The sequence below is a fragment of the Carassius carassius genome, chromosome 4 (genome assembly GCF_963082965.1).
Source record: "Carassius carassius chromosome 4, fCarCar2.1, whole genome shotgun sequence".
Lineage (NCBI taxonomy): Eukaryota > Metazoa > Chordata > Actinopteri > Cypriniformes > Cyprinidae > Carassius > Carassius carassius.
The window spans coordinates 15,028,834-15,041,495 of NC_081758.1; the positions used below are offsets into that span (position 1 = coordinate 15,028,834).

Here is a 12,662-nt window from a genome sequence, read left to right on the forward strand (position 1 = left end):
TACTCGGATTTTTTTGATCTGCGCAGCACGCACCTAATATGCACACGCATTTGCATTGCTATGACTGTTCTCTGTTTTAATGTTCCACCTTCTCACAAGCCATGATTAGTCGATTGTGTACAATGCCTGCATGTTATTGGTCAAACTATTTTTTAACTATAACCTTCAGCAAGTATTGCTTTGGATAAAAGTGTCTGCTATAATACCATCATCATATTTAGTAACATTTGCATAATAAATACATAGATTCTAAATTCTAATAGTTACATATAAATAATTAAATAAAGTAGTTTACATGCTTACCAGCTAGTGTAATATTCTCATACATATAATATTCTGAATAGATTCTGAATTAATTAAGACATGTACATTTCTTTCCCAGTATTCTCCGGTGGAAATAGTAGAAATAATATCTCTTGCCATTTAATTAAATTACTTTTAGATGATTCTAGACTTCAAATATGTGATTTAATCCTTCATTTTCTTGACAACAGCACACAGGAGTGCAATGAACTGCAAATGGTAGGACATTAGTGCTTTCAACCACCTATACTGTGAACTTATTAATGTTTATTTCTTTTAAAGTCTTTCAAAAGTATCTGTCGCCTCCAAAAATTTGTTGCTTTTCAAAACTGCCTGTATCTCATATAGCATTCACGATTACTAATCATTTAGATATTCAGAATAAGATGATTTCAGGAAACTGGAATGTTTGCTCTATTTGGTTATTCCAGTCAGTTTATGACCAATCCATAATCCGAATAAGACCAAATTCTGATATTATTTGGAATTGTCATGACATGTAAATGTGCTCAATCACACAAAAAAAAGAAGCAACGCACCTTCTCTCCTCATTCCCATGGCTAAGCACTTCTGATAACGGCAGTACTGGCAGCGGTTGCGTTGGCGTTTGTCAATTAAACAGTCCTTGTTTTCTCGGCAAGTGTACGTCAAATCCTTTCTCACCGTTCTCTTGAAGAAACCCTTACAGCCCTCACAGCTGTACACCCCGTAGTGTTTACCTGCCAGCAGACACATGCTTTAGTATTCCTCCAAGCAGGGTTATCTTTAATTGGCGTTTAATATCAATAATTCAACAGCACCACATCTGTTTTTATCACACACTACTCTGAAAGACAAAATGCACTGTATAGACCAATTTCATGACTGCAGGTTAACAAGTACAACAAAGTATATTATTAAACTGCTCTCTGAAATACTTGATTCTGATTGGTCAGTTTGAGCATTCCGTGGTTATACAATATTGTATAATGACTATTAAACATGTTGTTCTTGGCAACTAGCCATGTTAGTCTCTTACATCAGTCAGTGCATGGGTCTTTCTTCTCAAAAGAATAAATAAAATTTTCAGTCAAATTTTGTGTGCATTTGTTATTCATTTGTAAGTAGATGGGAAATATCATATATATATTATATATATATATATATATATAATTTATTTATATACATTTAATATAGATGTGCTGCTTTAGTTTATTTTGATAATTTAGCTATTTTGTTCTGTAATGGACACAAATTACGTAGTGTATTATCAGGGTTTTTTTGTGTTTTTTTGTGTGTTTTTTTTTATCATATAGGTGTGTGTGTTCTAATATGTGTGTGGGTGTGTGTATGTGTGTTTCACCTGATGAACGGTCTCCGCAAATGGCACAGATGTGTTTAGTAAGGGAGAGGGATGTGCCTGTAGGCTGTGCTGGGACTTTCATCACCCCGTTCAGACCCAGGGGGGGTTTAATGTCCTCCGAACTACTGACTGCATTCATGGGTGAAGTGAGCTAAAAAAAAAAAAAAAACAGATATCAAACCATTACGAAGTTGCTAATAACTGAATTAATGGACTGTTAGAGATGGGAGTAAATCTCATGTTCTCTTAGATCATAACTGCCTATAAGCAAACACACTGAAATTGAGAAACTCTCAGTGTTTAAATATGCCATATATATATATATATATATATATATATATTATTTTATTTTTTTTTGCATTAGCTACCATTCAAAAGTTTTGGGGCTGGTTAGATTTTTTTCAATGTTTATACTCATCAAGGCTGTATTTGATCTAAAATATATCGTAATACTGTGAAATATTTTTGAGATTTAAAATAATTGTTTTCTTTTTTTATATGTGTTAAAAAAAGAATTTTCAGCATCAGTTCTCCAGTCTTCAGTGTCACATGATCCTTCAGAAATCATTCTAATATGCTGATTTGCTGCTCAAGAAACATTTCTTATTGTTATAAATGTTAAAAGCAGCTCCTTAGTATTTTTGTGGTGATCATTTATTTCAGGATGTTTTGATGAATAGAAACTAAAGCACTTATTTGAAATAGAAATAAAGGAAAAAACAAAACGAACTTTCCGACACCAAACTTGAACGTTAGTGTATAATTCCATGTTAACATGTCTGTTGGAACACATGGAATTTATTCTTAATTACCCAGAACTGAAGGCACAGAAAGTGTGATGACAGATGGACGGACCTGTGAAAGACACGACAGGCACACCTACAGGAAACATTATGATAAAAGAATGTTCGCTATGTTTTTCTTTGGGAATTCTTGAGATGTAGATAAAAGAACATAACAATTATTCACCAATGAAATTGCAAATAATTTACCCTAAACTATTTCTATCTAAATATATAATAGTTATAGATTTTGTATATAAAAAAAAAATAATAAAAAAAGGCACAGTGTCATATGAATCAAACTGTAACGATAAAACCTTCATATTCATCCGGAAGAAGGAGGCGGGAACCGGCGGACAATCAAAAACATTTTAATAACAAAATAAACACAAAACAGCGCACCAGCCCCTCACGGACGACTGGTGCGCATAAAATAAAAACCACAACACAACTAAAAGCCCAGGCCTGGTCCTCTCTCCTCCTTCACTGTCGTCGCTCCAGTTTTATATCCTTCCATCTCCTCCATGGGCCTCGAGACCGGTGGGACGAACAGGTGTAGTTCATCTCCAATCACTCCCCCGGCCTCGCTCCCATGTCCCTCGGCCCCGCCCCACTCGTCACATACCCCCATCGCCCCTCGCAGGCCGGGGGGTACTCCCGAGACTGCGCTCTACTCCCCCCCCCCCCTCCCTCCGGGGGGGGCCGCTCACGGGGACCTGCGGGAACCTGGGGGTAGGACAGACGAGGCGAGAGAAAAGGAGATGGAAGGAGGAGCGACAGAGACGAGAGAGGGGAGAGAGGAAAAAAAAAAAAAAAAAAAATTCCGGTTCCCAGACGCACCGCTGCTCGGCCCTCCACCAGCTGGGCGATCTCCTCCGCGGTGCCTGGCGGTGGCACTGGACGGCCCTCGGCGGACGGCACGACACTCCTCCGCCGCCCGGTGGACGGCGACGGCTCCTCCGGTTTTGGGCAGCCGGCAGGAGTCCCCCGTTCCCTGCTCCTCCCCGTTCCGGCGGATGGCAGCAGGCTCCGGCCACCTGGCGAACGGCGCCGACTCCTCCGCTCCCTCACGGACGGCAGCCGTCCCTCCACATCGTGGGCGGCCGGTAGCGAGCTCGCCCGTCCCCGGCAACTCGCTCCAGCCCACCGCCTCGAGCGTCCATGGCGGCACACTCCTCGCCAGCTCGTTGGCACCGCGGATTCACCACAGCGGCGAGGGATCTTCAGCAGCGCGTCCCTCCTTCTCCCGGGCTTCGGCACCACTGTAACGATATCAACCTTCATATTCATCCGGAAGAAGGAGGCGGGAACCGGCGGACAATCAAAAACATTTTAATAACAAAATAAACACAAAACAGCGCACCAGCCCCTCACGGACGACTGGTGCGCATAAAATAAAAACCAAAACACAACTAAAAGCCCAGGCCTGGTCCTCTCTCCTCCTTCACTGTCGTCGCTCCAGTTTTATATCCTTCCATCTCCTCCATGGGCCTCGAGACCGGTGGGACGAACAGGTGTAGTTCATCTCCAATCACTCCCCCGGCCTCGCTCCCATGTCCCTCGGCCCCGCCCCACTCGTCACACAAACGTTCAAATATCCAACAGTGTTGAAATGTCAAAACATTTAGAGAAAGACAGCAGGACGCTTTGTTTCAAGGAGAATTGAAGACTATTGTGTTCATTTGAACAAAAAACCTGTGCTGGCATTTCCACACCTTAAATTGTGTCAGTGTTAATTTGTTCGCACTATCAAAGAAAATCTGACTCATGGTAAATATTTCTGGTTTATGACACATGCCAAATCCTGTGGTCAGTGCTTCTAGTGTACGATACTGTATCTAACTCACACATACAGACTGATATTCATTTAGAATTACACAATGTTATGCATTAGCATTTTTACTCCAACAGGTAGGCATAACATATAAATGTGACCTAAATTTGTTTCATGAGATCGTTAAAGCTTACCTCACAAGTCAATAGTTAAACTAAACCGTTAAAAACAACAGATCTAAATGCAAATACAGCCTAATGTACATGACAAACTCTACCATGTACATACATACTGAAAACAAAAGAACCACCGATGCAATTGTGAAAGTAAAGGAGGGTCAGGAATCCAGATGCATACCAAAATGCACACACCTGCACTTACGTTTACAGTCACATGCACCTGCACACACACATGCACACAAACAGATCTACCTGCTGCCATCTGCTTCGTTTTGCATGCAGGCATGGCTCTTTTGACAGGTCCTGTTCGGTGGTATAATCTATCTTAATGGGGCTCTTGTCAAATCCTGGCGGGGCACGTTAGCGTACACGCACACACAGACATCCCCCCACTATTTTTGGGTAAACTGTAATTCAATATGTTCCTGGATTCTCTATGTGACAGTTTTCATGGGATGGTAGCCTCTAGATTTAGACCAGAGACAGGGAGCAGATTAACAGTCTTAACTTTCAGCCCTGAAACTGAGTCTCAGATACATTCATGCACTCCAGGATCAGTAATCATGAGCCATCCCTAAAAATGCACTAAAAAGCTACCAGCCAGATAAAACATGAAGAATCGATACAAATAAAAGGTATGGCATGGTTCTAACAACACCAAGGTTATGGGCTTGATTGCCAAGAACTGCATGAATATACAGATTGGATCATATGTTTGGATAAAAGCCACACTGAGGTGAAAGCAGTAGAATTCCTCACATGATGGCTGTGGCGAAACAAAATAAATCCAAAAAACACAACAACAAAGTAGAACAAAAAACATGAGACAAAAATGACAAAAACAAAACAAGAAGTAAACAAACAAACAAACAAAAAATGTGCTTGTACAGGACGGTTATACTTTTTTTCCTCATTGAACTGAACTTCACAGAAAAGATTTTATGAAAAATAGCAGCTTTGACATTTTTATAATAACTCCCTTTTGTCTTATGTGAAAAATGTGGGCATGATGCTTTTATTTTTTAGCAATAATTCGGAAGTAGCAAGATTTTCCATACAACACATGCCAAATCAGGCTGGGAAAATACACTCTCCTATAGTCCTGTGGAAAGCGTGAATGACTGACATTTTCATAACCATGAGAACCATCTATGACGTCCACATGAAAATAGTAGCATGTCTAGAGAGTGGGGAAGGACATAATGAAGTAATCTAACTGAAATAATCTTTTTTTAAATTTTTTTTATTATTGCATTTGCACTGCCCACAGGAGCTGTTACAAGTGTCATGTGATCATCTCATGCCTGCTGCTTTGAGTGTAGAGCTTTTAGAATTGTTAAATCTGTCCATGAATTGGTGTCATGAGATGCACACCAGTCTCTGACATAAACATCCCTAAAATATCATCTGTGCTCTGAATTATGCTACAAACCTTTCTCTGATGCATGAATATTATGGGGGATTTAACACAAATGCCTTTGGAGGTGACATGAAAAAAAAATACAATATAATAAAACTTTGTTAATCAATTTAATTTTTTTAAATAAGATTTTAAGAAAAATATTTTATAGTTCTCTAAGAAAATGTGTTTGAAAATGTGAGTTTTTTTTGTTGAAATCCTGAACCTTATGTATGAACGATTCCTTAAAAAAAAAAAAAAAAATACACACACATATATATATATATATATATATATATATATATATATATATATATAACTTTCTACTCTTCTTAATGTGGACAAAATCCTGTATCAGTTTCAACCAAAATAAATTAGCAGCACAATAATAAGAAAATAATAATATAATAATAATAAGAAATGTTGCTTGAGCATCAAATCATCTTATTAGAGAACTCAGCTTTGCCATCACAGAAATAAATTTAATTATATATAGTTATTTTAAAGTGTAGTAATATTTCACAATATTACTGTTTAACTAATATATCTGATGAAATAAATGTAGCCTTGGTAAACATATGAGACATTTAAAAAATCTTACTGACCATAAACCTTTGTTTTTAAACAAAATAGAAATCTGATACTTAAAAAAATAATAATAATAGTATCAAATAAATGCAGCATTGCCACTGGTGAATATATATATATATATATATATATATATATATATATATATATATATATATATATATATATATATAAATCTTACTGATCCCAAACTTTTCAACAGTAGTGTATCTGTCGGTGTGTGTGAGGAGAAAGAACTGGCTGGTGTAAAAAGTGTTTAATTCTGACACACACCACATGGCTAAGCTGCAGATTTTAACAAGCCAGCTCATTTCCCAGGCGATTGGGCCCTGACCAGGCCCCAACCGGGCCTCTCCTGAACCCATTTAGCATACCAATAAAAAGCAGAAACTCCATGTGGCAAACTAAGGCCATGTTTGACACCATGCGGTCAGAGATCAAGCACTCTGATGGGGCTAATGAGGATGAATGGGGGCCAGGGCACCTCCAAGACGCCTCTCCTAAACCCATACGCCATTACTTAAGGCAACAACATTAATGTGAACACCCACCACCACCCACCACCCAGCCCCTCCATTTAGTAGCCAAATTAAAGCTGTCTGACATGAGACCTATGTGGGGGAAAGAAAAAATGAAGTCCACTGTGTTTATGCCAACCCACACTTGCTTTTAATGGGAACTTGTTTCAATTTTGGGGTAAAACAGTAAAGACTGAACACTTTACTACTGGTAGTGAGAGGGAGGTGATTTGAGAAAAAAAATGATCAGACAAAACCCCTTTACAATAACGTGTTCATGATGAATATAGCGTGTGGTTTACCTTAAACTGTATTGCAGGGATTTTAGTTCTCATTTACCATCTGGTGTCTGATAAAACCCCACGGTCTTCAAATAAATTTTCAAAAGGCTGTTATTTGATATGACTTGAGTTACACTAAATGGTTTTAACTGATTCTCAAATGACTCTGGCAGACACTCAGCGATTTCACTGTGCCAAAGTCTGACTCAAATCCATCTTGCTTATCTCTACAGATTTTAAATTATGCGTTAAAGATTGGATTTGTAATTCAAACACACTTATACAAAGTGTTTCCAAGACTCCAGTGCATTTGTTCAATCAATTATGTTATTGATGCTTTAAAACATGCCATGATGTTCCTCACTTTGCACTGCCACAATATTGTCATCAAATAACAACTGGCTACTATAAAAAGTACTTAATTTAATTTATTTTCTTTAACCTAAAAGATACGCAAAAAAAATAAATAAATAAAAATTTAATATGAATATGCGATATCATATGAATATCATATGATGCGGCATATTTTATAAAAAATTTAAAACAGGAAATATTAATGCTAAAAGAAAAAAAAACATACATGCAAAAACATTCAGAATTATCTTTCTAATTCTTTTAACATCAATGTAATCAATCAGTACTGTAAGCAATTTGTCTGATAACAAAACATCTGATACGTTGACAATTTGTTTCATGATTAAAAATGAGATTTATCTGTAAAGTGTTATTTAGTTACTGACAGTTTGTGAAGATTTGTAATAAAACCACCACATTTGGTGGTAAAATAGTTTTAAGCAAATGCATTGTTTTCTTTAATGTTGCTTATATTAAATATAATATATGTGTCACTGTTTTACTCTTCTGCGTGAAAATGAAAATTCTCATGATTCAATTTTATTTTAGGGTTCACAATACCCTTGACAACACCAACTCATAAAGTGAACTTTTCTTATTAAAATCCAGCATTAAGTTAATTCTAAGCTAGTAAGAAATAACACAGATGTAGCTAATTGTCACAAATAACACGATCAGAAAGAGTTCCACCTGCATTCACTCTAATAATTTTTCCCTTTATACTGAAGCGTACACAATAAATAACATTTTCTACTCTAAATACTTGAATACAAATTCCTACTTTAAGTGTTTATCTTTTTATTTCTAATCTATGTACCCTAGAAAAGTTACAAATATAATAATAATAATAATAATAATAATAATAATAAAAAAAGCAAACTAACAAAACCTTGAGCCATATATACTTAAACATAAAAGATTAAACCAAGCTATATAATACAATAATAATACAAGAGTGGAATAACATCATTTGGAATATTTCTAATGTAATATTCCTTGTATGATGTCTCATAAAACCTAGCTTATATTGAGAGGAATTTAACAGAAATCCAATAACACCACAACATTTTACAAGTACTACTATACACCAACGAAACGCTACTTCAGCAGAGCCTTTTAAGCTACATGTTATTAAATAAAACCCAATCATGAAGCAGATAGCGCTGATGCTGAATTGATTAGATTTTCTGTGAATAAGCAGAAGCCTCAGTGTGCGAGAGAAGCTCATTTGAGGTGATTTTTCAAAACACCACTAAACTGATTGCTAAAATTAATGAGGTAAACACTGTGCATGCATGTGCCTGCCATATGGAAAATGCAATGAAACTATTTATGCATTTCGAAAGACCTTGAATGTCCAAACTTTATAATTACTAGCATTTTTCACTTTTTGAGATTTTTGAGGTCTGAGTTATGCAGACAGCCTTCGCCACTATTGCCAAATCAGTTAGATTTGCTATGAACAAGCTGATGATCATGTGTCATTGTAGCAACAAAAGCCCACTAAAAGCAATTTTTCAAAACTGTACTAAATTGTCTTATTGATAAATACTGAAGGTAATGATTCGAATAATGTTTGTGTCCTTCTGTGTGATTTTGTGCATCATGTACTCATGCAATCGAACCTATCTGAGCAATCAGACTCTTTAAAATAGAAGTTTAGCCAATTCAGCAGGAAAATTCAGTTCAAGTTGAGCCTGTGGGCACATATTAAAAAAAATACTGATCAGCTGCAAGCCTCTGAAAGAATCTGCAATAGCACTCGGTGCTGCTGCCCACAGCAATTCATGCTGAAGTTGTTAAATAAGTCCACAGTAAATGCAGTGGTGTCTTACCTGTGGGCTCAGGCTGGGTCTGAAGGTCATGCTGTTGGAGGACGGGCCGCTCATGGAAGGATGGCCCATGGGCGAGCTGATAACGGGGAACGGCGAGGGCAGTCCGTTGATGGGCGAGTGCAGCTGACCCAGGCTGGAGCTCATGGCGGATGGGCTGAGCAGGGGCGGGCGGAGAGGATGGTTACTGATGCATCGGTGACCCATTGAGGAGCTCAGAGGAGACGACGAGAGCTGACCGGAGGAGTCTGCATGACGGCGAGAGGAAAAAAAAAGTCAACCCACACAGGAAATTTCAGGAATATTTTGCTTTGTGAGGTAAACAATGGCATTGTCTTTTTGTTCAGTGTTTTAAAAGAGCTGCTGAATGGATGAATAATGTGTGAACAGAATGAACAAATACCTGTTCATTTTAAAAGCTCTTATCATGAACGGACAATTTTTCCTTAAACTTTTGAAATTAAAGGGTTTAATGTACATGGTAAACATTTCTTAATAGTTAGAATAATAATAATAATAATAGTAATAATAATAATAATCACAGAATATTAGAATAATTTCTGAAGGATCATGTGACCGAAAACTGGAGAAATGACTGCTGAAAATGTAGCTTTGATCACAGGAATAAATGACATTTTAAAATATATAAAAATAGAAGGCAGTTATTTTAAATTGCAATAATATATCTACAGTTTTTACTATAATCTGATCAAATGATTGTAGCCCTGTTGAGCATTAAGAGACTTCTTTCAGAAACAATAATTATTAAATAGTACTGAAGTACATGGTAATCATGTGTGAGGACACACACAGTTACCGTTTATGCTCTTTGTGTGTGTTTGCTCTTCCATAAGCACATTTATACGGTACAGTCAGTTGTTTTGTTGACACTGTCTGCTCTGATAACACAGTCGACTTCAGCCACAACTTGCCTTCTTTAACAGAGACAGTAAACACAAGCTGAGAAAACACAGAGGGCTTAATTACTCATCCTTGTCTTCCCCCCACAGCTACAAGACCTTGAGTGAAATGAAAACAATATCAATCGTCCTATACATTCAGCAACATATTTCAGGAATAAGTCAATGTTCAAGTGTCATAGCAAATATTGTATTGAGACATCAGCTTCACATCGGCTTACTTTCTCACTCTTTCTATTGTGAAACTTTCTGAAGGCCATTAGTCACTCAGCATGTTTCTCTGGAAAAAGAGAATATTATTTTGATGTCATTCAAAAGCATGAACACAATCAAGTTATTCTACTGAAATCAGTCAGGTTCATTTATATCACATGTCCTAACAAGTCTAGAGAACAGTAACATATTTCCACTAAAATAGAAACTATTATGTGGCAAAACACAATCACTGCTGTTCAGAACATTATGTTTGGTGTGTGGAGCTTTATTAAACTATTTTTGGTTGTGGGCGGAGCTACTTGTTAAATGGAACAAATACAAAAAAAAAAAAAAAAAAACATTTTCTTACGCCTTTATCATGTCACGCCTGGTTAGAACAAGAGATATAAAAAAACTCCATCTACATGATAAAGTAGAGAGTCTGCAACAAATGAAGGCCGGCAATAAGTGTCTCTGATGACACACACCACACACAATTTTCACTCTAAAACTGCTATTAAATGTCACAATCAATAGCAAAGAAACAGCAAGTAACCACTGAATTAAAAATAAAAATTGAAGCAGAAAGACTATTGCTTTCTTGTAAAACAAACTGTAATAATCTTCAAAAATGATATATTTTTTAACAATGTACTGTTGCACACACAAGTATACAATATGTCCAGTTTCAAAGCTAAACCCAAGTAGTACACCGATAATTTCATTACTATCTCAACACTGAGTTTTGGTCTTGTTTTATCTTAATATAGACAACCAGCAGTAGACCCTCTGTGTCAATTAAAAAAATGGTCTTATCACGTAAACACAACAATCTTGACCGGACCGCTGTATAAATACTGCCACTGAAAGTGTTTACTCAATCGTCACATACACCTACTCACTGAAAAGTAAATAAAGGGTGGGAGATAAACTGCCTAGGGGATAAGGATATATACCGCCAGCTTAAGCAAAATGTATTTGAGCAAAACATTGTTACAGTTCACTAATGAGGCAGCGAGAAGCAGAGCACGGGCCTGATTAGTCACAGGATGACGGATAATGTGAAGGCAGAGAAGACCGTTGACTTCATCACAACACAACACACTGCTGAACTGCATGGACTCACAAATGACATGATCAGAACTCACAATGCTACTGCATTTCATTCAAGTACAGAAAACAGTGAGAATCTTTGTTGGCAGTTTAATCTTTTTATTTTATTTTATTAAGTTTTATTAAGTTTTATTAAGTTTATTTTACAAATCCAGACTAAAAACAACATTTAGTTTTGTATTTACTGACTTAATTATTATTTATATTTCTTATGAACCTTTTATTATTTATTTTTTGCCTTCATATTATTATTATTATTTTTTATTAAATGTTTTATTTACTATTTTAATATTATTTTATTTTTTACTATTATTTTAATGTTTTATGTTAAAACAGTTTTATGTAAAACAATTACCATTTAATAATTTATATGCAATGTAAAATCATTGTCAATTTAATTTAATTTAATTTAATTTAATTTAATTTAATTTAATTTAATTTAATTTAATTTAATTTAATTTAATTTAATTTTGAGTGTTATTTAATGTGTTACTGTGCAGTTGCTGTGGTGTTATGGATGGTTTATCTGAAGCATTAGTAGACGGTTGCTAAACATATGACATCTTGGTTGCTTCTTCAATGTAAGCCTATATGGCATTTATTCACCTGTTTTATCATCTGCTCAGCAGCTGCCAGTCTAATACTAAGGGTTATGGTTTTTTATCCATGTTCCTACTTATAAGACCAATTAATTAAAAAAAGCATGGTGATGAGTAATTATTGACTCAGTATTGTTGAGGAGGTCAATCCTCGGTAACTCCAAAGGTGATTACAGACTAATCTCTTTAAACAGGTACAAAACAAGGCACTTGAGCTAAAAGTGGGGTGAATCAGTCATAAACAGCCCAGATTAGTCTGTTTTCAATTCACTCTCTGCTTGGCAGTGCTGCAGAATCATCTGAATATAGAGGAAGAGAGTGGTTTCGTAGCTTCCTACATTCAATCAGCACAGTGCACTGATCAAACCCTTGCTAATGCGTTTAGTCTGATTCTTCCTGAGCACCTTATTTCTCTTCTCTGTTTTGTCTTCCTTCACAGATCTACTCAAACACAGACTTGTGCCACACAGTGCGTGTGGACAT

General features: G+C 36.4%; 1 protein-coding gene across 3 annotated transcripts in view; it reads right to left on the reverse strand.

Moving 5' to 3' along the window:
- LOC132137430 (retinoic acid receptor RXR-alpha-B-like) overlaps positions 1–12,662 on the reverse strand; it is a 55,135-nt gene that overhangs the window by 10,298 nt on the left and 32,175 nt on the right. For all 3 annotated transcript variants that reach the window (XM_059547477.1, XM_059547475.1, XM_059547476.1), the window contains 3 exons: positions 9,356–9,600; positions 1,646–1,796; positions 843–1,022 (listed from right to left, as the gene is read on the reverse strand). In XM_059547477.1, coding sequence (XP_059403460.1) covers positions 843–1,022; positions 1,646–1,796; positions 9,356–9,600 — 576 coding nt within the window. The remainder of the gene's footprint in view (positions 1–842; positions 1,023–1,645; positions 1,797–9,355; positions 9,601–12,662) is intronic.